The sequence below is a fragment of the Euprymna scolopes genome, chromosome 18 (assembly GCF_053919585.1).
Source record: "Euprymna scolopes isolate OS-2025 chromosome 18, ASM5391958v1, whole genome shotgun sequence".
Classification (NCBI taxonomy): Eukaryota; Metazoa; Mollusca; class Cephalopoda; order Sepiida; family Sepiolidae; genus Euprymna; species Euprymna scolopes.
Window position 1 is genome coordinate 99,620,615 of NC_136499.1, and position 27,649 is coordinate 99,648,263.

General features: G+C 33.3%; 1 protein-coding gene across 2 annotated transcripts in view; it reads left to right on the plus strand.

Moving 5' to 3' along the window:
• LOC145297712 (wings apart-like protein homolog) overlaps window positions 1–27,649 on the plus strand; it is a 427,159-nt gene that overhangs the window by 244,342 nt on the left and 155,168 nt on the right. For both annotated transcript variants that reach the window (XM_080143917.1, XM_080143918.1), the window contains 2 exons: window positions 16,326–16,559; window positions 24,162–24,276. In XM_080143917.1, the coding sequence (XP_080000043.1) occupies window positions 16,326–16,559; window positions 24,162–24,276 (349 nt within the window). The remainder of the gene's footprint in view (window positions 1–16,325; window positions 16,560–24,161; window positions 24,277–27,649) is intronic.

Here is a 27,649-nt window from a genome sequence, read left to right on the forward strand (position 1 = left end):
TAAATTTATTGATTTATATTATACTAGCGGGGGTACCCGGCGTTGCCCGGGTGTTTGGAGGTGTGTGGTGTTAAATAAAAAAGAAACGAGAGGGGGGGGGTAAAAGTTGGTAGGATCGAACCCGAAGCCCTGAGGCGAAGTTTGAAAATAAAATCAGCCAGCCAGAATGAGCTACTGAAAGATGTTTGAATTTATTTAAGTAAGAACCAAATTGACAGGTGCGCGCACGGAAGTCGTCGAGTGTTACAATGACGGAAGCTATTCAGCAAATGAGGTTAATGACCAGGTTTGTTAGTTATAAGTGAAGTAAAAAAAGAAAACAACGTTAAAATTTAAGCGGGGGGGGGTAATCAAAACATCTAAAAAAAAACACACAAAAAAACTAACGTAAGGAAAACGAACGATGTTAAATGTAAAAATCGAAAAAACAAAAAAGAAAAATGGCTTAAATAAGCCTGTTTCAATATTAAAATTTAAAAAAATCGATGGGTACCCGGGTGTTTTTGGGTGTGTGGTCGGGGGTGGATAAGTAAAAAATTTAAAAAAAGCAAAAAAACGACCGTTACGTGAAAAATGGCTTAAATAACACTGGTTCAATATTTAAATTTAAAAAATCGAAAAAAAAAAAAAAAAAGAAGACATCTCACACCACGATTCGAACCCAAAACGTTTAGATAACGAACCAACGTGCTAACCAACTGAGCTAACGCGACGTACATGAAATTTAGTCAGTTTTTCAACTATTTAAAGTAAATCAGGTCATGACGTCATCTGACACATGCATAGAACCGGTCGTCATCACGAGAGGACCGTTTTTGTTGACCCCCCCCCCCCTGTCGAAAATTGTCGATTTCGGGGTGAAAAAATGAACGTTTTTGGCAAATTTTTCGATATTTTTCGAGCGAAGGATGGAGCTTCAATATGATACCGAGTTTGTGAATTTTTGCTTTGTCTGTCAAAAGTTTTTAGCGAACACACAAACACACATACATACATACACACATTTTCGCTTTTATATATATAGAAGATATAGGACACACAGCCAGTATTGTTGCTTTCGTAATATGCAATTAGGTAAAAAATAAAATAATAATGAGAATGAGTGGCATGTCAGTTACATAAAAAGGTCAGCACGTGATATGACAGATGGATTTTTTGTCTGTTTTTTCCTCTAAAGTTGGATTTATTGCACAAGTTTGTTTTTGTTTTATTTTTTAAGATTTTCAATATTTTCTATCTCTTCAAGAGACGATAATTCTTCACTGCAATATTTTTTGTTCCATTTTATTTTATTTTTTTCTATAAAATGAAAAACATTTATTTAAAAAAAAAGAATGGATTTCGTTTCTTTATGTTCTAATTCAGGGGTTTCCAAACTTGAGAACACCATAGAGCCCCTGAGCAAAGGTTTTTCACAGAGCACTAACAAGATAATTTCTAAAAAAAAAATATGAAAAACATTACTTTCAAATCTTAGCACTAACTAATAACCATGTTTACAACTATTTTTTGTTTTGGATTAATCAAAACATTATTGTATTTTTTTGTTATTTTTATTTCCTTTTTCACAAACCATCCTGAAACTCTTTACACCTGTAGTTATGAATCATATCTTTTTCCAATAAAAAAAAAAAAATCAATAATTAAATGTAGGCAGTCATTTAAATTTTTCCATATAAAGCATTTGGTCCTCTTTAAGAAAGGGCTTCCGGAGCCCCCCAGCCTCAGTCATGGAGCCCACTTTGGGAAACCCTGTTCTAAGGTATTTCAGTTATTGTATTGAGCTAAGCATGACTTATAATATGTTAAAAATAAAAATCTGTTCATTAATAATAATTCATTTATTTAAAGTAAGTAAATAGAAAAAAATGTAATGAATACATTTACATTTCAAAATCTTTTTTTCAAAAAAGTATTAATTTGGTGTTAAAAAAAACTGGCATTACTAACCAGCAGAGTGTTACCATTGTTGACCAAGGGAAGAGTCTATTAGACATGTGTGCACAGTGTAATGTGGTAGGGAAATGAAACCTAGTTAGTGAAAATTGAAGACATGCGTTGCATGATGAGAAATGATATAAGAATAATACAATAGATGTATGTGCATTGTGAATCTTAAAGATAGTCTTAGTTCTGATGAACTCAAAGGAACATTAGATATGGATAGTATAAAGTAGTCATTTTCAATCTTACCTTTGTCATCGACCCCTTAAATTTATGTATTTCTCCATATATCCCCACTCCCATACAAAAAAGTTCATAGTCATCATAAAGTGACAGAAAAACAAGAAAGTCAAAAGAACCTTTTTATTGTTTTGCATAAAAATAGTATTCAGGTATGTACATTCGTTAGACATATAGAAATATTTTTAAATTATCAGGCCCTTCAATTATTTACCCCCTGACTAGATAAGTTTGTTTTTTTTTTCACATCTAGGGGTAAATTTACCCCTAATTGAGAACCTCTAGTATAGAGAGATGTGCATAAAACTAAACTTTGATTGCATGACCATGTTAAAAAAAAATGGATAAAAATTCTTCGATTAGTAGATTTAGAACCGTTGTGGTAGCAGATTCACTTCACAAGGGAAGACCAAGAAAAATATGGGAAGAAATGATAAGGATAAATTTGAAAGAAATAGGGATAAAGACCTGGCCAGAGATAAATTAGTTTGGAAATCAATTTCTCAAAGCCATCCAATGCATATTAGCATTTGATACATCACTAGGGCTGGGACAACAGCATATTCTTTTTGCTGTTTTGACTCTCGAGTGGGTATCTGTTGATATCTTATATGCTTTTATATAGAGTGGTGTGGTTCTTGGTTGATTAAATGTGTCGGATATATACTCGAGAGTCAAAACAATGAAAAGAATATGCCGTTGTCATAGCCCTATACATCATCTGAAGGAAAGAGGGATAAATAAATGTCTAACCAGAGACAGGTTACTCAGTTTCTTAAAGCCATCCAATATATGCAAGCTTGTAAAATGGATGTTGTAAAGGAGGAGGAGGGGTGAAGAAGAAGAAGAGGAAAGTCTGGTTCTTAGCTTGTTTATAAATTTAAGAATTAAAAAATGGACATATTTATACAGATAAATTTAAACATTTTGTAGAATGTCCAATCGATTTTTTTCCTTTTAATTGTGTTCTTTTTTTTGTATGACTAAGTAAAGAGGGTGGGTTTCAAAGTTTACGATCTGGTCAGAATTGATAAATGTTTCACACCATCTCCACCCCCTCCCTCCACATCACTGAAGTTCTTGCACATATTTGCAATCGACCATTGCATATGTCACTTAATGCGATCAATGTTATAACAGTTTAGGGGAGGGGGAATTAGAGAAAGAGAGGGTGTGTAATCTTTTACGACCGGCTGTTTGATGAGGCTTGGGGGGGGGGGACTCAAAAGGAAAGATCCATTAGTGCTGATGCAGCAGCAAGCACCCGACTGACTGCCGTCTGTCTAAATGACTTCTGACAAAATATTTTCAATGGAACTTTTATTCAAAGAAAGAAAATGAAACCAAATATGAAAGCAACCTAGGAATACTTTTTTTTCTTTTTTTTTAGTGGGTTGAGTGCCACCTTACCTATGGGGGATGGTTACCAGAGTAACACATGTATTTAGTGAATATCATTTTCCACTGAATATCCCCTACAGTTGTGATCACATGCCAAATTTTATCAATTTTTATAAACTAGCCTGGGTGGCTGGTGTTGCCCGGGCCCCGGGTGCTTGGAGGTGTGCGTTGAGAAAAAAAAAAAAAAAAAGTTGAAGTAGGCAGGCTGGCTCGAATCTGTGACGCGAAGGTGGAAAAGAAAATAGAGGTGTAAGGGTGTTGGTTGAGCAAAAAAAAAAAAAAAAAAAATAGGAGTAGTAAGCAGGTTCGAATCCGTAATGTGCCAGAGAAGAAAGAGGTGAAATCAATGAGCCTACCGTGGTTGTGATGTCACGGGCGGTCGAAATAACACCTTTTATGCAATGTTGTTTACACAAACTTTGCAAAAAATGTCAGCGAAAAAAACGACCCTCCCTGTATAAAAGTGCCCAGTTGAGGTTGAAGGAATTAATGTTTTTGGCCAATTTTTCGATATTCATCGTCCGAAGGGTCGAGCTTCAAAATGATACCGATCTTGTGAAAATCTGTCACCTCTGTCGAAAGTTTTTGCGAGATATACAAACATACATTCATACATACATTTAAACAGACAGGCGAGATTTATATTATAGATTACTATAAGAATAACCAATAGAGCACAGGTAAAATTAATTTCTCTAAAAAAAAAGAATTTTGTGCCACTGTTATGCATCCCTCTCCCTACTTTTTATTATAACATCCAATGCCAGTAGGTGTAGATGAAATGTTGACAAATTCAGTGCACTAGAGGTGGTGTTGTCGTATTTTTTTTTAATGCGTATATATGGATTGTCACATCTGTATACCTGTACCTGGTTCTACCAGATTAGGTTGTCTGAAGAGATTAGCTCCATGATTTGAATGCACTGTATATTAAAACCTTTTTCTTTTTTTAACTCTTTGCAAAACTCAATCATGTTCTGCAAAGCCACAAACAAAAACACGTCTCACCCTCTCTCTTTTCCTTACCCCACACTTCTCTACTAGCTTCCTGACTTCAAACACACCAAACAATAATATTATATCCTTTTCCCTTTGTAAAGCTCAAACATGCTCTGCAAGGTTGGGAAGAAAAACAACAGAATCCACTACATGACAACCAAACCAAGCATTACGAATTAAGATATAAAGACAAACAAACCAAAACTAGAAATGGGTTGATATGCCGTAAAACAAAACAACCAAACCAAAATCCATGAAAAAATATTCGAAGACATAAACAATTTGAAGCATAAAAACAAACCCTTTTCCAAAATGATCGGATTTGGTATTATTTAACCCGAAAAGGGTTGATATGCCGTAAAACAAAACAACCAAGCCAAACCAAGTATATGTATACAGTACTTGGTATTCAAAATTGGTCACCAATCTGGTAATGACCAGGCTCAACATCGCTTAACTTTGAGGTAAAATTAATTTTCCTCAACAGTTTTGTACTGCTTTTATGGCATCATGTTTTTTAGACATAATGTTGCTTAATATTTATCTCATTCACACGGCAGGAGGATGTGATACAGAAATCAGAAAGTGGGAGTGAAGAGTCAGCATCCTAGAAAAGGGACACTTTGACCTGCAAAAAATACCTGGGTAGCCTGTTGGCATTCCTCATTAGAGGTGTTTCAGGCAATTAGCAATAAACTAATCCTTTCTCAAAGGAAGAAGACAAAGTCTGTAAGGGTGGACATTTTAGAACTGTACTGGACCAAGAGCATACAGCAGTCAACGGGAAGGAAAAAAACGCATTTCAAGAATGGTTTATTCTCTGTTGACTTTGGTGCCAAGAAAACCCGTGGTGCATGTATATAATTCTTATTTCAGTTTTAATCAAAATCCATCACATGAGTTTTATTCCAGAAAATGTCTAAAATTTTAGATTTGCATTGAATTTGATTTGTAGTTATTAGATTCCAAATAAGCAAGATTCCATAAATTTCAATTTCTTCTTAACACACGTTAATCTTAATCCTTTAATTTTAGATATTTTCTAGAATAAAAAAAATCATATAATGGATTTTGAATAAAATTGGAATAAGGATCCCAGGCATAAGGTTTAGTAGCATTATATTTTGATTTTAGTCTTTATAAGGGGGTATAAACAGTAGTGCAAAATTGTTCTGCTTAGAGAATTGATTTTACCTGTTCTGGGACGGGTATTCTTCAAATAATCTGAGATAATCTATGAGATGTTGATCTGTACTAAACGTAAAGCCTTATATTTTTACTCTTTACATTTAAAAACGCTGTTTGAGAAGAGGAGGAGGTAAAGTTATTCCGATAGTTCATTATTTAGTCTTCCAACATTATGTTGATGCAAATAAGTCCATAATTCTATGTTTTTCTGAACGCTATAATATTACCAACACTTGACTCTTCAGAACTTCTGATTTTCTAGGCATGAAATCTTATACAGTTGTATTTTATTATTGGATATCAGATTCGGTAATAGAAGATAAAAAAAAAAAAAAAACAACTTGTTTTTAGCAAGTCTTTCTTGAATTTACAAGAAAATGCACGTTTTTAATAGACTGTCCATGGGTCAAAACCACCAATAACAAGATGTATAGAGAAAAAAAAAAAAAATAGATTTTCTATGGATACAAAAGTTTCAGAAACAAAATATATATATATATAAATGTAATTCTTGGTCCGTTCAAAGTCGATAAAACCATATTTCTACATTACCAATTTAATTGAAATTTTCAGACAACCCATCTTTAGAGTTGAGGGATGTTTCTATGTTATTAAAATAAATTAACATCTCCAATTAAAAAAATATTAAATAAAATAAAAATATTTTTCGTAAGTGCGAACCTGTTTTGTTGATAGAACTGAACTTCCGTTTCAATTCATTTCATACACCACGATTTGACGAAACGAATTAGAAGATTTCATTTTCTGTTTATTCGATAAGTAAAAAAAAAAACATAATTCTTCCAAATTTTTTAATTTAAAAAAAAAAATTGCCCGCTTGCTTTTTGATTTGAAGTCGTTTTTTTTGTTTTTCGATATAAGAAAATATGAACTTTTTTATTATTAACACTATAAATTGTTAGGTGAAAGTACAGGTTTTTTTCGGAGAAAATTTACAGATTGGTGATGTGCTTAAATAATATTTGGTGCTGATGCAGAGAGTGATCCGTGCTATTTTTTAAATCATATTTCCACGTTTAATTAAAGTTTTATGTTTTTTTATTCAGTTGTAAGGTTTAAAATACAGAATAGGTACAAAACACCCTCCCCATGTTAAGAATGGCTTTTTAAATAATAACATTATTATTTCCGCACAGATCACTCTCTACATGAGTACCGATTAATGTTTTGGGTATTTTTTATCGTAGTTTTTGTTTTTAAAGAAAACCTTTTTTAACAAAAATTGAAAGTACATATTTTTCTTTTTTTACAGAAGTTATTTTTATATAAGAAAATATGAATGCTTTTTTTTTATTAAAGAAATTGGGTACTCATGCACTTATTGATCCGTTCTGAAATAATAACATTATTTAAAAAGCCATTCTTAACATGGGGAGAAGAGGGTGTTTTATACCTATTCTGTACTTTAACCTTACAATTGAATAAAAAAACGGTAAATTTTTAGATTAGGTCCACTTCCACAATTTTCTTTTAAATGACAACTTTTATAGGTTTTCGCTTATGCTGAATAGAGAAATTGCATTGAAATTTTGCAGAAATAAGTAGTTATCGAGATATAAAAAGTTGTATAATGCCTTGTAGTCTCTGGCGGCCATCTTTTTTACGCGCATCATAAACAAATCTACGCGCGAAACAAAGATGGCCGCCAAAGAATACATTGCATGAAACAACTATTTATATCTCGATAACTACTTATTTCTGCAAAATTTCAATGCGATTTCTGTATTCAGCATAGTTGGAAACCTATAAAAGTCATCCTTTAAAAGAAAATTGTGGAGGACCTAATCTAAAAAAAATACCAAAAAAACATAAAACTTTAATTAAACTTGGAAATACGATTTAAAAAAAAATAGCGCGGATCAGTAAGTGCATTAGCACCCATTAATCGACTAACGTGACCTTATTGCCAAATAAGCTCCGGCTACAATGTTGAACACGCCGTTCACATTGTTTTTTTGTTTTTTTCAAGTTAAATTCAACTTTCACAATATCTTTTTATTTTTTTTTATAATTTCACAATATCTTTTTTAATAATAAATTATTAGTTGAAAGCACAGAATAGTTACAAAACACCATCCCCTCTCCATGGTAAGAATGGCTGAAAAAAAAAAAAATATTAGGTACTCATGCAGGGAGTGATCCGTGCTGAAATAATAACGTTATTATTTTAAAAGCCATTCTTAACATGGGAAGAGGAGGGTGTTTTGTACCTATTCTGTACTTTAACCTTACAATTGAATAAAAAAAACATATCATAAAACTTTAATTAAACTTGGAAATACGATTTAAAAAATAGTGCAGATCAGTAAGTTCATTAGCACCAGAAATTCTTAGGTGAAATACAGAAAAGTTTCTACCAAGAAAACCGTTATTTTTTAGCCATTCTTACCAAGGGGAGGGGATGGTGTTTTGTCATTATTCTGTGCTTTCAACTAACAATTTATTAAAAAAACATAAGGTAAATTTTCACATTAGGTCCACCTCCACAATTTTTAACATAGGTAGGTTGGGGTGTTTATTCCAAAAGCCGTTCTTAACATGGGGAGAATGGTGGTATTTATTCCAAAAGCTGTTTTTAACAGACGAAAGACAGGTAAAAGGTTAAAACACGTGGTTAGGCATGGGTGTTGTTTATTCCAAAAGCCGTTCTTAATATGGGGAGGTTGGGAGTGTTTATTCATGGCCGCCAGTGAATTATCTCGAAAACTACTTGCCTCTGCAAATTTTAAATGAGATTTTCTTATTCAGCATAGTCGAAAATTGTGGAGGTGGACCTAATGTAAAAAAAATACCCTCCCCAAAAAAGATATCGTGAAATTTAAATTTAAGCGCGGTACCAAAAATAAAATTAGACAGAAAAATACCCCCTTTGGGTTTGTACTTGCACAAAGACTTGAAAAAGTTGTCAACAAAAACAAATATATAACAAGTAAATATTTTCAAAGGCAAGATAAGTTACTTTTCTACCGAATTGGATAATTTTTAGTGTTTTTATTGGGTTTAAACTTCTGTACATATAGATTCGAAAAAGTTGTCAAAAAGTAAATGAATAACAAATATTATCAAAGGCAAGATATGTTACTTTATTACAAAAATGGATAATTTTTTTAGTTTTTTTTTAATGTAAAATGTTTATTCGGCTTGAAAAACACAGCGTTTACTGCTATATTTGAAAATTACAAATGGCGGCAGACTGTGTTAAACGCGTTAAGTTTGGGAAAATGAGTTAAAACTAAAAAAACTATACAAAATACTGTTAAAAACCACTGAATACATGTCTGCCTATGTCACAGTAACATATATTGAGTGAGTTCCTGACAGTATTTTGTATAGTTTTTTTTTAGTTTTAACTCATTTTCCCAAACTTAACGTGTTCAACACAGTCTGCCGCCATTTGTAGTTTTCAAATATACAGATAAACACTACATGTTTTCGAATCGATTAAACATTTTACACTAAATAAAAACACTAAAATCTTATCTAGTTAAGTAGAAAAGTAACTTATCTTGCCTTTGATAACATTTATTTGTCATATTTATTTTTCAACAACTTTTTCGTTTCTGTACAAACACGTTTTATTTACTGTAACGTTTAGTCGGCTCGAAAAACAGTGTTTATCAGTGTATTTAAAAAATACAAATGGTGGCGGACACTGTTGATGATGTTAAGTTTGGGAAAATGATTTAAAACTAAAAAACTATACAAAATACTGTCAGAAACCCACCGAATATGTCAGCCTATGTCACAATAACATATAATCAGTGGGTGTCTGACATTGTTTTGTATAGTTTTTAACTGATTTTCCCAAACTTAACGTATTCAACAGAGTCCGCGACGATTCGTCTTTTTTCAAATACATGGATAAACACTGAGTTTTTTGAGCTGATTAAACATTTTACATTAAATAAAAACACTAAAAAATTATCCAGTTAGGTAGAAACGTAATTTACCTTACCTTTACTTTCATTTATTCGTTTTTGGACAACTTTTTTGAATCTGTGTATAGTAATCCCCCCCACCTTCACCCAAATATTAATTAAAAACTCACATTTTTTAATACAATAAAAAAAAAACTCTATTTAGCGTTTCAACGTTTTAGCAACTTTCGGCTTAATCCACTGAATGTTGGTTGAGCCAAAGCCATGATTCACGGTAACTCCCGAGGATCCGGGTCCCATTCTGCAAGAGTACCATTTTTTTTTTCATTTTTGCCTTTTGTTTTTTTTTTTTTTTTTTTACTTTTTGAATTTTCCATTACACCAAATTGAGCCACAGCAATGCGTGGCAGGGTACAGCTAGTATATATATATATATATATATATATATATATATATATATATATATATATATATATATATATATACACACACACACACACAGAGGCAGCAAAAAGAAAGTCTGCAGTTGTAATTTTTTCACAAACTGCAAATTTAAGCTAAATTTAATATAACTGTTCAAACAAACTATACTTCGTTTGATTCGCCTTTTATTCCTCTATAATTTTACCTGTTCATATTTGACTTTTGATTGAAATATTCTAGTGTTCACGTCAATTTTAAAAAATAACTTCAAATTGAGGATACAAAAAGAAAGTCTGCACAATAGAAAATTGTCATTTAAATGTAAATTTAGGACATTAATGTAACACAAATACAACAGGAACACAATGAACTAGTTAATATTTAGTAACATAGCCCTTCTGCAATTTGACGGCCTGCAATCTTGTAGGAATTCCTTGAATTAGACTGCAGCAATACTCCGGGGAAAGGGCATCCCACTTTTCTTTAATTTTTGTCCAAAGTTCTTCCAAATTTGAAATTTTATCATTGTGTAGCTGTTGCTTGATGTAATGCCATACGTTTTTGATAGGATTGAGGTCTGGAGATTGTGCAGGCCAATCCAAACACGGAATATTATGCTCTTCCAGGAACCTCTTGACATTGCCAGCTGTGTGAATGGGAGCATTATCCTGCATGAAGATGGGATTATCATCTAAATTCCCTCCAAAGTAGGGTAGAAAATGCTCAGTCACTATATTAATGTACTTGGTTGAATTAATTCGACCTTGCAAGCGAACTATAGACTCTGGCCCATTGGTACTAATAATGCCCCACACCAAAACCGAACCTCCACTATCTTGCAGCATTGAAACTGAGCACCTAGGATTAAATTCTTTGTCTTTCCTCCGACGGACATACTGCCTACCATTACTGCCTAGCCTATTGAACTTGCTTTCATTGCTAAAAAGCACTTTTGACCGATATGAAAAGTCATGATGTTCATTGCATCTGACGAAGTCCAGATGACGCTTTCTGTTCTTTACAGAAATCATTGGCTTGTGTCTTGCAATATATCCTCGCAAATTAAATTCCTTGAATCTGTTCTTGACAGTAGAAAGAGAGCACTTTTTTAACAAGATTGCACTGTTGTTGGATTTGGGGAGCCGTTTCAAATCTGTTTCTTAGGCTGCAGATCTTGATAGCATTGTTTTCTCTGTTAGAAGTAACTCTAGTACAGCCCGGATTTAGGGGCATCACGAACACTGCCGGTGTTTTGGTGCTTTTGCACAGTCTTTCGTACAGTTTTCTCATCACATTTCAATCTGTGGGCGGTTTCTTGATTGCATAAACCAGAAAGGTGGAGATTAATGAGCTCCTGATCACTGAGAGAAAGTCGTGGCATATGGGCTAAATGTTACATTGTATGACCTGGAACAACAACAATTATGATTAGAGATGCTTTGTTGCCTGTTGGTGGATATTTTAAACTGAATTAGGGGGATAATTTAAGCTGGTTTTAAGCGAATTTGTTGCTGCGGACTTTCTTTTTGCCTCCTCAATTTGAAGTTATTTTTTTAAATTGATGTGAACACTAGAATATTTCAATTAAAAGTCAAATATGAACAGGTAAAATTATAGAGGAATAAATAAATCAAATGAGGTATAAGTTGTTTAAACAGTTACATTAAATTTAGCTTAAATTTGTAGTTTTTGAAAAAATTACAAGTGTGGACTTTCTTTTTGCCGGCACTGTATATATCATTATTCAGCTTTCTAAATTTTCTAATTGAGCTTAAGTAATAATGTTTTAAAAAAAAATATAACCAAATTTCTCCATCCACACACACATATATATTAGTGATGGGACGATTCCAATATTTTTCTCAATTCCGATGCAATTACCACTTCCATACTAAATTCCTGACGCTAATTCTTTATAAATCTCTCAATACTTAACTGTAAAATTGTTATTTTCTCTCCAATTACTGTAAAAGCAAATATTTTCATAAATGTAAAACCACACTTGTGGAGGATGATCTGTCGATTTTAGTTTTGCAGGTAGTTTAAAATCAATATTTCATATTTTATTATTATTACTAGCAGTGGAAGATTTTTCTTTCAACAAAATCAAATAAAAAAGACAATTGAAAGAATCGTTTTACCATCGGAAAAGGGGCACAAATTTTTCTGATTCGGATACTCCCCGAATGTTCCGATTCCGATTAATCATCCCAACAGTAGCGTGTGTGTATATATATATATATATATACACATGTTTGTGTTCTCTTATTTATTTTGCACCAAACCCTAAATCTAACCTTGCATCTCCTCCATCTTCCAATGAAATAGTCCCGAAGAATTACGTGATGAATTTTCAAATCAAACCAAAATGGCATTTCTTCTTGCTTCTTTCCGCTGCCAATGCTTTCCAATGAGAAACGTGCCGATAAATAAGCTCATCTGAATAACAATTAGGAAACGAAACAAAAAATGGCCGCCATCCATTCTTTCACAGTATTTTTTTTTTTTTTGACTCCATTATTCGGCCATCTTTGTTTTAATTCCGCTTTCTTTCTCCCATTTTTCTATCCATTCGCGTTTCATTAACTTTTGAATTCTATTTAATCTGTTTTGTGTGTCTTTTATCGTTTTATTCTTTCTTATTACAAAAGTTTATTGCTATTATGTAGACTTATTGAACATGGAATATCTTTGAATGGATGTTGGGGTTCATCTAACACAGCAGGGATGTGAGTTCTCCACACTTTTTATTGGAATTCTGATTTTTGGTTTTAAATAAGAAAAGGATGATTTCTACCATTTTTTTTTATTTTTTTTTTTTACTAGAGGAGGAGGGAGGGGGTTGTCGCTTATCAAGGCCTGAAAGCAACTTTAAGATAAGGATTAATGAGTGGCTGGTGAGATGTCATGATGATTGGTATTGATGGAACTTGGATAGTGTTTGTTTATTTTTTTAATTTTTTATTTTTATTTATTTATTTTTTTTACATAGGAGTCACCACTCATCGAGGCCCAGAGGCCACTCGAGGATAAGGGTTATAGAGTGTACAGTAGTCAATGGGATAATATTGTAGTAATCGTTAGTTAAAGAAATTTGATAAATTGGATTACTTAAGAGGACGGTTCAACAGGAACTTCTTTACATTAGATTTGAAAACGATCATATTATAGTCAACCAGGAAGCAAGCCCATGGCATTGTGTCCCACAGATGGGTAGTTTTAGGAAAGAAGCTTTGCTCATGGAATTTACAGTTAGTTTTAGGTACAGATATATAAGGGAAATTATAGTCTTATTTTTCCGGTAATATTTGGATCTCTCTCTTTCTCTTGTTGCCTTCCTTTTCCCCTTTTATAACAGTTCTCTCTGAAAATGTTAATTTTGCCTTTTTCAAACTATTGATGAAAAAAGTAGGGAGGAGTTGAATGACTTGTTTTTATGAAAATAATGAACTCTTGTCTTCATCCACCACACTTAGAGTCGATCTCTTAATTTTGATTTTCTTGTTTTAAACTGATTAGAGTTTGTTTTTTATGTTTCTGGATTTTTTAGATGAAGGTTGATAATTTGTATTATTCCAAGTACTGTTCTCATCTTGAGTTTTATTTTCAAAATATATCGGCCAATGTAACCAACGACCTTCTTCATGTGTACCTTATTAAACTTGATAATCTTTTTGTCAAACTTAGAAATCTGTACGGAATTTCAAACAGAAACTTTTACTTAATTCACTCGGGTAGCATAGTCTCGTTCCGTCAGCCACGACCAGGTAGAAATCTTAAATAATTTGCAGTTGTGGTCTTAACACCACTTGCAGTGAAGATTGAACTTTTTTAAAAAATTGTTCTTTGCGCTATTCTACACCCCTAATCATTTGGGGTGAGGAGAGAAGAAACATGACCCCAGGTTGAAGTATTCATATCGATTTCATATTTTTTCTTATTGCCTACTCACATCCGTAATACAATTTCAGACTATGGAATCTGCTAAACTAAGTTAAAATCCTATCAGATCGATCTATCTATATAATAATATGCTAAGTCAATTTCATGATCACACCTACGTTATCATTTTTCACCTACTTTTTTAAAACATGAAACTTGAATTAAAATACACTTTTGTGACCTTAATAACCACTTAACATTTTGTTCTGTTTCTCCTGCTAATATTGTTTGTTTGTTTTTTTTTTGTTTTTAGTAGAAATTCCCTGCTAACTGATAAAATTGACATTGTACATTTTTATTTTTTGTAAATAAAAGTGTCAAAACGTGGGCATAAGTAGAGTTGTCCACGGTGTGAATGCGGTATTGTGATGACTGAAACTTGTTTAAAAGAATAGACAAAAAAAAATGACATACAACTATATTTTGTGAAATTTTTGTAAATTTTTGGGGAAGTTTATTGCAAAATTATTCATCTATAAAAGCGAAAATGTATGTATGTTTGTTCGCTTTTTCTGTATATCTACAAAAGGCTTTTTTTCAGAGAAGCGGTCGATCGCCTAACAACTTTTTAAAACTTTTTATATCACATATAAATCGTAATATCTTACAGTTAAAAACGAAGCTCACCTGTCTATTTAATTTGCTCGACTTTGGGAAGATAAATGTTCAACATTTGTCGCTCACCGCATGTGGGTTAATCTTTTTTCTATAGCATCTTGGGAAGCGCTCCCGCAGTAAATGAAATACTATCCCGCAGTCAAACTTGACCTCATTAACTCATTAAAATGGGCACCTGCCAAATCCAAGTAATTAAATAAATTCAAACATGTTTCCGTTAGCATCTCGCGGTGGGGGAATCGTTAACGTCGCACTTTTTTTCTTTTTTTTTTTTTCACACTTTAATTTACAACTTTGCCTCAACGGTTCGGGTTCGATCCTAATACTTACCTACCAAAACATTTTTTTTTTTTTTTAAACCCACCCACCCCCGGAGTTTCCACACACACTTCCAAACACCCGGGCAACGCCAGGTACCCCTCGTTAGTGGATAAATAAATTGGCTTTTGGGCTAAAATATAAAAAAAATAGTATTTGTTTCAAAGATGGTACAATTATATTGTGGGGTCTGTGTTTGCACCAGTTGTTCATAGAATGGAAATATGTTAAAAAGTCCTACAAGGTTTGGGAGATGGATTCCCTCCCCCATAACCAAATATATACTAAAACTAATTTATTTAACCAAAGAATAAGGATATACCATTATATTTTGTTTTGTTTTGTTTTGTTTTTTACATAATTATTCATTGTAATTTTTTTAAGCACAAATTTTGGGTTTATTTATTGGGCAGCTGCATAACTCTCATTTTCCTTATTTTGTCCTTTACTTCTCACATTCCATAAGCAATGTTTCTGACAAAGAGGAAAGAATTGCTGTTTTCTAGGTCAGAACCTAAACACTTATCTTTGGCAAGTTTTTTTTATCTTGCAGTAGTATTTTTTTTTTAACTCCTTACACTAAGTGGCTTAATGCCTTATCTGGAGTAATTTTCATTAAAAAAAAAAAAAGAAATATTACAGCAAAAAAAGAAATATACATATATGTGGAATTTTCACAGGTCACGCTAGTTATACATTAATAGCATTTGAAAAATTAAGGGCCAACATGTTCACCTTTTTCTTTTCCTTGTTTCTTCCGTTTCTTTTTTCATTATGTCTTTGTTTTCTTTTTCATCTTTGTTTTCTTTTTCTTTTCCTTTTTCTTTTTCCTATTTTTCTTTTTCTTTTTTCCTTCTTTCCTCAGTTTCTTTTTATTTTCCTTGTTTATTTTCTTTTTGTTGTCTTTTACCGTTCCTTCTTCCCATTCTTTTTTTATTTTATTTTTTCCTTCTTTCTTCCCTTTTCTCCCTTCCTTTTTTCTTTCCTTATTTCTTGCTTTTTTTTCCTTTTCTTTTTTCTACTCTTTTTCGTTCCTTCCTTTTTCTTTTCTTTCTTCCTTTTTCTTTTCTTTCTTCCTTCTTTTTTTCTTTCTTCCTTCTTTTTCTTGTTTTTTCCTTCTTTCTGTCTTTTTCTTTTTCCTTCTTTTTACGTTTTCTTTTTCTTTTTATCTGTTCCCTCCCCCTTCCCTTCGTCCCTCTTGTTTTTTCTTTTATCTTTAGTTCATTGAATTCTCTGTTTCTCTTTGATCTTTCTTTTATGCACATAAGTGTGTGTGTATATATATATATATATATATATATATATATATATATATATATATATATATAATGTATGTATTTTCTTGTTTTACAGATCCTCGCATTGAGTACAGCCACACTGATGTTCATGTTAATGCGAGATCGATTGAGCTATGATATCGGTCAAGATACGTTGAGTCTAATTGTCCAGCTGTTGGAAGTGGAAGTGACCTCACTCTCCAGTTATGAAGAGAAGGAATATGATCGCATGGTCCAGAAGATCCAAGAATTATACAAGGAGTGCCATAAAATTGGAATGGCCAAACAGATTGATCTCGATTCGATATCAGTGAGTTCGTTTTCTTTCTTTTCTTTTTCAATTCTGTGCCAGGCATGTCTAACTGACGATCCCCTGAGGGTCAAATGGGTCGATCTGTGTGATCATGAAAGCCACACACAACTTATTGGAGTTGTTTAATTAGATTATGGGTGCAGGATATATTTTTTTGTTACTTAGAAACGTACGATATGCATGTAAATCTGTTCTTTGAATTATTCAGATTGCTGTTCTCATCTTGTTATTCTCACGACATAATGGCTGATGTAACCTACAGTCTTCTTCAGGTCTAAATGTTGAGCTCTAGAATCTGTACGGAATTTCAAATGGAACCCTTTATTTAATCAACTGGCATGCTCTTGTTCTATTAATCATGAAAGGATAGAAGTGACGTTTCTTAATTTTTGAGATGAGGATTGGTTATTCGTATTTGGATTCATCGGACTACTGTTCTCATTTTGAGTGTAAGTTTCACAACATTTTGCTCGATGTAACCTTCGACTTCAGGTGTATCTTGTTGAATTCGGGAATGTTTCTGTCGAACTCAGGAATTTGGACGGAATTTCAGCCGGAACCCTTTATTTATTTCATGGGGAGGGTAGTGTGCTCTTGTTCTGTCAGCCACTGCACCATAGTATGCACTAGTATGAATTGCCTGCAAGGACCCGTGGCACAGTGGTTAGAGTAGTTGGAAAAATCACTTGTAAAAGTGATATTCTCTTGAAAGTTCAATTCTCAGTGTGGGCGACCAAAAAATACAATTGCAAATTACTTAGGACCTCTACCCAGTCATGACTCATGGAACAAGGCACGCTACCATCGTGAAGAAAATAAAGGGTTCTGCTCGGAATTTCGTCAAAATTCCCGAGTTCGACAAGATACACCTGAAGAGGGTTGGAGGTTACATCGACCGAAACGTTATGAAAATCACACTCAAGATGAGAACAGTAGTCCAATGAATTTAAATAATATGAAGAATAGAAATCTTAAATAATTCGCAATTATATTTTTCATGTGTCTATTTTATATATATATACATGTGTGTATGTATATTTAGGTAGCATTTTTCTCTTAAGCATATTTTACTATATAAAATAGATGGGTTTTTTTGTTTACTAATTATGTTTTTGATTCTTTCCAACTGCTAAATAATGAATATGGCAATTACATCAACCAGTTTCGGCCAGAAATGAAGGCCATTATTCAGAAGTTGAAAAAGATCAAAAACAGAATTAATAGACAAAAAACGTCCATTTTATTTAATGAAATATATATATATATATATATATATATATATATATATATATATATATATATAATGGTATAGATTGGTTTTCTAGATGTAAATCCAATGAAACCCATGTGATTATTAAAGAGTGCTTAAGGGAGAACAAAGCTGGTATATAGTCTGTTTATTATACAAACATCATTGGTTACATATGTGCATACATGTTTCAGTGGAATCCTAATTCAAGGAGACCATCTCATCAGACAAAAAAAAAAAAACAGGAGTGATATTAAAAAGAGAGTCCAGATTACATTCGTTTTTTTATAGGATATTCGGGTGTGGTTTCCGCTTCAGAAGAAAGTGGGGTGTATACTTTGCGAATGTGAGCAGTAGAGGATTTTTGAAGGAGGTGTGGTGAGGGAAGGGGGTAGTGATGTTGAGGGGGGTACGACCTTATGTGGTCAAGCTGTAGCAGCAGGGGGGTATTGGTATTATTTTAACTAGGCTGTTGTTTATTGGCCTAAGTTTTCGCTTTGATCTGAAGTAATATTATGCCCTCATTGCTGTTATTTTCCCTATTTTTGGTTTTAAAATATGCATCATAGAAAACCCAGAAATAGAAAAATTCTATATAGGTCGCATCTCAATGACCTTTAAAAACAGATTCTATGGTCATACACTGTCAATGAATAATGAAGCATATGCTACGGACACCTCACTCTTGGCACACTACAGGAAGTTAATAGAGGCGAACAAAATACCTTTAGTTGAATGGAGAATACTTGGGTCGTCAGATGTGTTCAACTATGCCTTCAAGCAGTGAACGATCGAGATTTGTATTTTTAGGGTGCTGGCAACGGTCCTATTGTCATAACCTGGATCGGTAGAGAGCATGAGTTGTATAACGGCACATCTCTGATCTCGCTCATTGAGCATTGTGTCACTTTCAGACATGATAGAAGGCTCCTATCACTCTTGGGATTTGTACACAACTGGCCAACTTGTAGATGGTCTGCAACAAAAAAAGAAAACAATCAAATGGAAATGGAATCGTGTTGTCTTTTCTAGGGCGACAATTTTATTGTTCCACCCTGTAGTTTAGCTGCCACAGAAAATGAATGTTAAACTAAATATGATAATGCTGCTCTGGTTCCAACAATCTGATAAATAAAATACAAGCACGACCTTAGGAATGTCTCCTAATCTAATAAACGGCTTTTATTAAATAAAGTACTGGTGAAGGAAAGGTTTCTTTTTCCGCTTTGTATGTTTTTTGTTTTTTTTTTTTGTTTTTTTTCTGGCTCCATTTGTTGGATATTAAGGTGTGTAGCTGTGATCTATCTGAGACTTAACACCTTGGAATCTTCTCATGATGATCATGATGGCTACTTGTGTTTAGCACGTCAGGGGTGGTGGTTGATTTAGGACTTAGCTATTGGAGAATCAATTTCATCCACTCATATGAAATTCAACTGTGCTTCAAGTGTTTAAGATCAACTCCCATATTTATAGTCAGTAAGATTTGAACATGTCTGGGATGACAGATGAATGGTCAGCATGATGTTGTTAAATCTATCTCCTTTCTCTTTCTCTTTCTTTCTTTTTCTCTTTCTTTCTCTCTCTCTCTCTCTCTCTCTCTCTCTCTCTCTCTCTCTCTCTCTCTCTCTCATACATACACGCATCCACAGTTTCTGTTCTGTCTTTTTGAATAAACTGTTTTATAAATTTAAGTGTATGCATGTTTTTGTATAAAAAAAAAAAATAACCTGGTCTTACAACAATGATGGTGGTGGCGATGCACAACAATCATGTGCATAAAAGACTTTATCAGGGATGTTAGTTCTGTTTTTTTTTTTTTTTTAATGATTAGAAAGAAGAAAAAAAAAGCAGATTTCTACTTCAATCCCTTTGTGGATGTGAATTCGCCACTTTTTGACCGAAATCTACATTTTTCAATAAAAAAAAAACTGATTTTATCTCTAAAAACTGAAAATTTTAATTTACCTGTGGAGGCTGACTTCAAGCAATTCATGAAGGTGTTAGGAGAGATAGATGACTTTTATTTCATCAAAGAATGACTTCCTGCCTTATGCATTCAGTGACTTTCTCTTAATTTTTGATTTTCTTAGTTGAAACCGATTGGAGTTGTTTGGGAAAAAAAAAAAAATTATTTTATATGCTGCTCTATCTCCATAAGATGCCATGACCCCTAATTTTGGAAATTCATTTTGATTTCACATTTACTCAGGAGATGCTGAGTTTTACATGCCTGATATAATAAATGTATTTGTAACTGATGTGCACAGAATGTAAAAACGTAGTAATCTAATTCATAAAACTTGCTATGCTTGTCTGTCTGTCTCCATTTTTCCAAACTGCATCTCCTTCAAGACATGAGCAGAGCGGTGTAAGGCAGGTGAAATGATTGCATTTTTTGTGGGCCATTGTTTTTTATATATAAAAGCTGATAAAAATAGCTGCTAATGAGTCACAATTGAAAAAATTGGAACTATGCAAGCGTAAGTTGACTTGCTCTTGTAAGTGTTCTTGTACGCATGCACAAATATACATTTATACATAAAAGTCAGTTCATTTTTAAAGTCGGTTCGATTTTAACTATTTCTTATCAGTCTGACGATAGTTCAAACAGTAATAATTAAGGCTGAAGCAGTAAATGTTTTGGTTTCAATTCTAGCTGATGGCACCAAAGTCATTTTGATTTTGGACTCATTACTGTATGTATTAGGTACAATATAATAATCAATAGAGAATTGATTCTATAATAATAAATACAAAATCTGCATGAATTAAAATATCATATTTAATCAGATTTTACCACCAGGCAATAGTATTAAATATAAATTTCTTTATATATGCAGACAAGAAGCAGGTGACAACTGATTTTTATTTCAAGTTAATTAGAAAAATTTCAGTTGAGAAAGTCATTAACTAAAATTTATAGAGGAAAAATGTCTAAGAATGACGATTAAACATAACTATGAATTCAATTAAGTTTGTTTCTATTTAAGTTGATTTTTTTTTTTTTTTTATGAAAAATATAGTAACAAAGTTACGCACCAAGTGTTTGAATGGTTCAATTTTTTATTTGCTCTAAACAAGGTATGGCTACAGGGATGTCTTAAGTAGGGAGTTGCGCAGTGGGCTGAGAGGGCGAAATATTGGAAAAATATGAATATCTTGGGTTAGAATAATCATTTAATCATGGTTGAGGGCTCGTTGGATGCGTATTACTGAAGTGATTTCAGTCCTAAAAAATTTTTTCAAAATTTTCCAATTTTCGGGGATCTGGGTCCAAATAACCATATTTGGGCATACGGGCCTAAAAACACGTTTTTGGTATATCTTGGCTTAAAATGATTCCCTAATCATGGTTGAGGGCTCGTTGGAAGCATATTACTAAGCTAATTACTGTCCAGAAAATATTAATCAAAAATTTAAGGTTTTGTGGGGTCTGGAGCCAAAAGACCTCACTTGGTATAGACAGACGAAGCTGCATTGTACACTTTAAGTTGGCTTTACATGATCCCCTGATAACCAGGACCAAAACAAAACAGAGGTTGTAGACCAAAAATGATTGAAAAAATTAATGCTTTACTGTGCCGACACATACTTGACTGTTGGTCAGTTCATCTTCCTCTCACAGTTGACATAATTTAATTTACTTAACAACAACACCAATTTTCAAGAAACCAAATTTAACAAAGAAGAAACAACTAAGGACAGTTCAACAACAAAGCCTCTCAAACAAAGCATCATCATTACTCAGCGGCCCAAAGACAGGGTGAGCTTTCTTACAGTATCTTGTTGAGTGACCATGCTCATTACAATGTTTGCAAAAAGACTGGGCTTTAAAATGGACACGGTTGACTTTCGGATCTGAACCTAACCACAATTGATGAGTGCTTGTGTTGACCAGGGTGGAAGGATATTGTGACCAGCTTGCTTTAGGGTTTTCCTAAGCGTAGAGTATCTCTTCCCAATTGACAATCAGTCATGATGGAGAATGCTGTATTAGCAGAAACTGTGGATGACTGCTCATGCGAAGAAGCTGTAGCAGCTGGCTGTTGCCATATGTTTTCTCCAAATTCCCGAGCTTTCTTGTCCTTCCACTTCTTGAGGAGCAATGCGAGAATTCTCAGAGGGGTTTCGTCGTTTTCTGCTGCATACTCCTCCATAGTTCCTCAGTCCGTACCTTCAGTTGTCTCTCACCCAACTGATCCAATGACTTCTTGGGGACTTCTGGTGCGATAATGGTTAGAGGTCAATAATCGTCACTGTCGAACACAACATCCGTGGATGGGGCATCCCTCTGAGAACTTGACTTACTCTTTCAAGCAGCTGTGTACTTGGAATAGTGTGACTTCATTTCAATCAACTTTGCACGCAGCAATTCACACCAACTCTTCTTCAATGGCGTCCCAATTTAGAGGTTTGAAATTGTTAGGTTTGTGTGCTTGGCACATTTTGTAGAAGTCATCCCATTGTTAAATTTGTTGTTGTTCTGTAAAATTAAAAATAAATCATTAAATGTCGGCGATCAATGATCGGTAAACATGGTAGTTCTTATTACCCATCCTTAATATAATCTGAACATAGTATTTTATTAATCACAGGAAATGGGTTGATTTTTGGTTAAATCTGACTGCATTTTTGGATTTCTCAGGTTCAAAACCTTTCGTATGTGAAATTTCAGCATCAGATCTTCATTTGATCCCAAAATATTCACGAAAGTGTTATCTGGCAGCGGACCCTCCGGAAACAGCTGTATCGGATATTAGAGAATTAACCTCCAATGAAAATTCCATTTTTTTTTTAATTGCCACAAGCCAGGTTGCTCAGTATAAGGATTATATAAGAGATATAAGTCTATATTTTCAGAAAATGTAGCCTAGAGGAAATCTGGCTTGAGGTATTTTGAGATTTTTACCATCTAAACTTTTTGGAGATTGTTAGCAAAAATCGGCTGAAATTTTGATGAAAAAAAAAAGTCTATTTTGATGGAATTGAGGGTATAACAAAATATTTTTTTAAATTCAGTAAACTTGAGGACTTTTCGGGTTATTGTGAAAAAATCAGCACTAATGGACATGTGTTCAACATTTTTTAAGAATCCTTAAAAATTTGGTGGTTTAATGCAGTCTTCATCAAAATAACAATTTTAACGCAAAATTGAAAAATTTTTCAAGGAATTGAGCGTTTGAGTTAATTGTTTTTTTTGTTTGTTTTGTTTTTTTGTTGAATTGTATTTTTTCTCTACTTTTAGGAAAACTTCAGCTCTAAGTTGTCTGAGACGATCTCATTTTTGGTCATTTCTATGCTCCAGCCCACTGTGCATTACATTGAAATTTCTGCATGTTAATACAGTCGGAGAAACAGGAAAAAAGGAGAGAATTCTAAAGGCTAGCAGTTTGAAGGAAGAAACTATTAGAATAGAAAACTTTCCGACATCTCGAGATCTTTATAGTAAAGGGGTAGGATTTTGCTGCTTGCCAGGTTGATTATGGGCATTTACATTGAGAGAGCATTAGTGCTGTGAGTTCATCGGAGCACATTCTGTTGAAGTACTCGTAAAACAAGCACAGAGATGCAATACTGTGGTGATGGGACAGGGGTTGGAGCTTGGTTGACAGTGCAGTCTGTATTAGATTAGATGTTCTTGTTTTAGTCAATCTAAAAGGGGAGAGACTAGTGGTTGATGTCTCGGGCACATCTGACTGAGACAAAAATACTTCATGCATTTTTTTTTTTTTTTTTTTTTTTTTTTTTTTTTTTAATTTAACTAGCCTGGGTGCCCGGCGTTGTCCGGGTGTTTGGAGGTGTGTGTTGATCCCCCCCCCCTTGCAAAAAAAAAACACACACACAGTGTAGTAGGCAGGCATTTTATTTTTAATTATTTGCGGACTATTATCCTCATCTTTTAGTTGTTGTTTCACGACGTTTCGGCCAACTATTTCTCTGGCCTTCGTCAGGTGGTTAATCGCGACGGTATAGGAATGTCGAATCTCCAAACTGCATCCATAGCAATTACTGTCCTCGATAGTTGTTGTCGTCTCACCACGGTTTGGCCAACTAAGCCTCAAACCGGCTTTGAGTGGGATTGAAACCGTTACCTCGAGACAATGCTCACTTGGAATCGTAGACATTCCACATCTCTATCTACTGCATCACTTTCTTTTTCTTTTCTTCTTTCTTTTTTTTCTTTTTTTCAATGTATTTTTGCAAAGTTGTTAGGTAAAAATAGCTATTTATAAATATATTTTATTTTAATTAAAATCATTTTTTCTTATCACCTGTATCCGCATATGATATACAAAATGTTATATAAATATGTATGCCTATTTTCTTTTTTATTTTTTTTTTTCTAGACGGGTAACTTAGCAATGGAGTCGTTATTAACTATTACTGCCTCGCGTAATGCATCCGATGGCTTCAAGAACGAGTTACGATCACTTGGTGCCCTTGACCATATTGTCAATACAGGTGAGTAGAGATATATATAATATATATATATCCACAGTTGTTCCCCCCCCCTCCGTTCCACCCCATCCAATTACCCACCTGACCACCAAATAAAAAAAAAAGGTTAAATCTTATTATCAAGCCACATTAATACTTTGCTACTCGCTTTTTTTATTGTTTATTTTGTTTGATTTTTTTTTTCTTTTCTTGTAATTGTTTGTTATTTTTCTTTGTGACTGTTTTTATTGATCTTTAATTATCTGTTTACAAAGCCAACTAACAATTATTTCATCTCACACCCTCCCTTCTTTCTCATTCGTGCGCTCGCACTCTTTTCCTTTCGACTCTCTCTCACTCTCACTCTCACTCTCTCTCTCTCTCTCTCTCTCTCTCTCTCTCTCTCTCTCTCTCTCTCTCTCTCACACACATTCTTTTCTTTCTCTCATTTTTTTCATTTCTTTCTCTGTCTTGCCATCTACTTCTCTCTTCCTTCCACGCTGTTTTGTTTCCTCTCTTTTTTCTGTGTTATCTCTGTTTTGTCTTCTTTCTTAATTTCATTTTTTCGTTCGTTTTCCACTTTTTTCTCTCGTCTTTTTCAGCTCTCGCTGTCACTTTTTTGACTTTCTTTCTCTTACTTTCTATCGATACTTTCTCTCTCTCTCTCTCTCTCTCTCTCTCTCTCTCTCTCTCTCTCTCTCTCTCTCCTTCGACTGTTTCATTATCGACTCTCTTTTTTTTCCATTCTTTCTCTCTCTCTTTCATTCGACACGCTTTCCTCTCTTACCTTCGATTCTCTTTCTTTCAACCTTGCCTTTCTTTTGTCTCTCTCTTTCCAATCTCTCTTTTTCTCTTAAACCTCTTTTTCGTTCCTGTACTCTCTCTCTCTCTCTCTCTCTCTCTCTCTCTCTCTCTCTCTCTCTCTCTCCTTTTTCAACACACACTCTCTCTCTCACTTTCTCTTTCTTATTCCTTTTCGACTCTCTCTCTTTCTCATTCTCAACCCTTTTTCTTTATGACACTTTTTTCTTCCGACTTATTTTTCACATTATTTTTTTTATAATCTTGTTTTATCTTTCCATTTTCCATAATTCTTCAAATCATATGAACTCTTTTCTCATTTTCATCACCCCCCACTCTTATTTTCTTATCAATCTCTTTTCTCATTTTCATCACCCCCTTTTTTCTTGTCAATCTCTTTTTCTCATTTTCACCCCCCCCTTTTTTTTCTAGTCGATCTTTTTTTCTCATTTTTATCCCCCTCTTTTTTTTCTTTACAATCTCTTTTTCTCATTTTCATCAGTCCCCTGTTTTTTCTAGTCAATCTCTTTTCTCATTTAATCATCCCCTTTTTTTTGTCAATCTCTTTTCTCATTTTCAACATCCCCCTTTATTTTCTTGTCAATCTCTTTTCTCATTTTCACCCCCCCCCCTTTTTTTCTTGTCAATCTCTTTTTCTCATTTTCACCCCTCCCCTTTTTTTCTAGTCGATCTTTTTTCTCATTTTCATGACCCTTTTTTTTTCTAGCCGATCTTTTTTCTCATTTTCATCACCCCTTTTTTTTTCTTGTCAATCTCTTTTTCTTATTTTCATCACCCTTTTTTTTCTTGTCAATCTCTTTTTCTCATTTTCATCACCCCTTTTTTTTTGTCAATCTCTTTTTCTCATTTTGATCATCCCTTTTTTTTCTTGTCAATCTCTTTTTCTCATTTTCATCACCCCTTTTTTTTTGTCAATCTCTTTTTCTCATTTTCATCACCCTTTTTTTTTCAATCTCTTTTTCTCATTTTCATCACCCCTTTTTTTTTCTTGTCAATCTCTTTTTCTCATTTTCATCACCCCTTTTTTTTCTTGTCAATCTCTTTTTCTCATTTTCATCAGTCCCCTTTTTTTCTTAATCTCTTTTTCTCATTTTCATCACCCCTTTTTTTTTCTTGTCAATCTCTTTTTCTCATTTTCATCACCCTCTTTTTTTTCAATCTCTTTTTCTCATTTTCATCACCCCTTTTTTTTTTTCAATCTCTTTTTCTCATTTTCATCACCCCCTTTTTTTTCTTGTCAATCTCTTTTTCTCATTTTCATCACCCCTTTTTTTTTTTCAATCTCTTTTTCTCATTTTCATCACCCCTTTTTTTTTCAATCTCTTTTTCTCATTTTCATTGACCCCTTTTTTTTTTTCAATCTCTTTTTCTCATTTTCATCACCCCTTTTTTTTTCAATCTCTTTTTCTCATTTTCATCACCCCTTTTTTTTTCTTGTCAATCTCTTTTTCTCATTTTCATCACCCCTTTTTTTTTTCAATCTCTTTTTCTCATTTTCATCACCCCTTTTTTTTTCAATCTCTTTTTCTCATTTTCATCACCCCTTTTTTTTTCTTGTCAATCTCTTTTTCTCATTTTCATCACCCCTTTTTTTTTTCAATCTCTTTTTCTCATTTTCATCACCCCTTTTTTTTTTTCAATCTCTTTTTCTCATTTTCATCACCCCTTTTTTTTTTTCAATCTCTTTTCTCATTTTCATCACCCCTTTTTTTTAAATCTCTTTTCTCATTTTCATTCACCCCTTTTTTTTTTCAATCTCTTTTTCTCATTTTCATCACCCCTTTTTTTTTCAATCTCTTTTTCTCATTTTCATCACCCCCTTTTTTTTTCTTGTCAATCTCTTTTTCTCATTTTCATCACCCCTTTTTTTTTCAATCTCTTTTTCTCATTTTCATTGACCCCTTTTTTTCTTGTCAATCTCTTTTTCTCATTTTCATCACCCCTTTTTTTTTTTCAATCTCTTTTTCTCATTTTCATCACCCCTTTTTTTTTCAATCTCTTTTTCTCATTTTCATTGACCCCTTTTTTTTTTCAATCTCTTTTTCTCATTTTCATCACCCCTTTTTTTTTGTCAATCTCTTTTTCTCATTTTCATCACCCCTTTTTTTTTTCTTGTCAATCTCTTTTTCTCATTTTCATCACCCCTTTTTTTTCTTGTCAATCTCTTTTTCTCATTTTCATCACCCCTTTTTTTCTTGTCAATCTCTTTTTCTCATTTTCATCACCCCTTTTTTTTCTTGTCAATCTCTTTTCTCATTTTAATCAACCCCTTTTTTTTGTCAATCTCTTTTCTCATTTTCAACATCCCCCTTTATTTTCTTGTCAATCGCTTTTCTCATTTTCACTCCTCCCCTGTTTTTTCTAGTCGATCTTTTTTCTCATTTTCATCACCCTTTTTTTTTTAGTCGATCTTTTTTCTCATTTTCATCACCCTTTTTTTTTTCTTGTCAATCTCTTTTTCTCATTTTCATCACCCCTTTTTTTTTTTTCTTGTCAATCTCTTTTTCTCATTTTCATCACCCCCTTTTTTTTTCAATCTCTTTTTCTTATTTTCATCACCCCTTTTTTTTTTTCA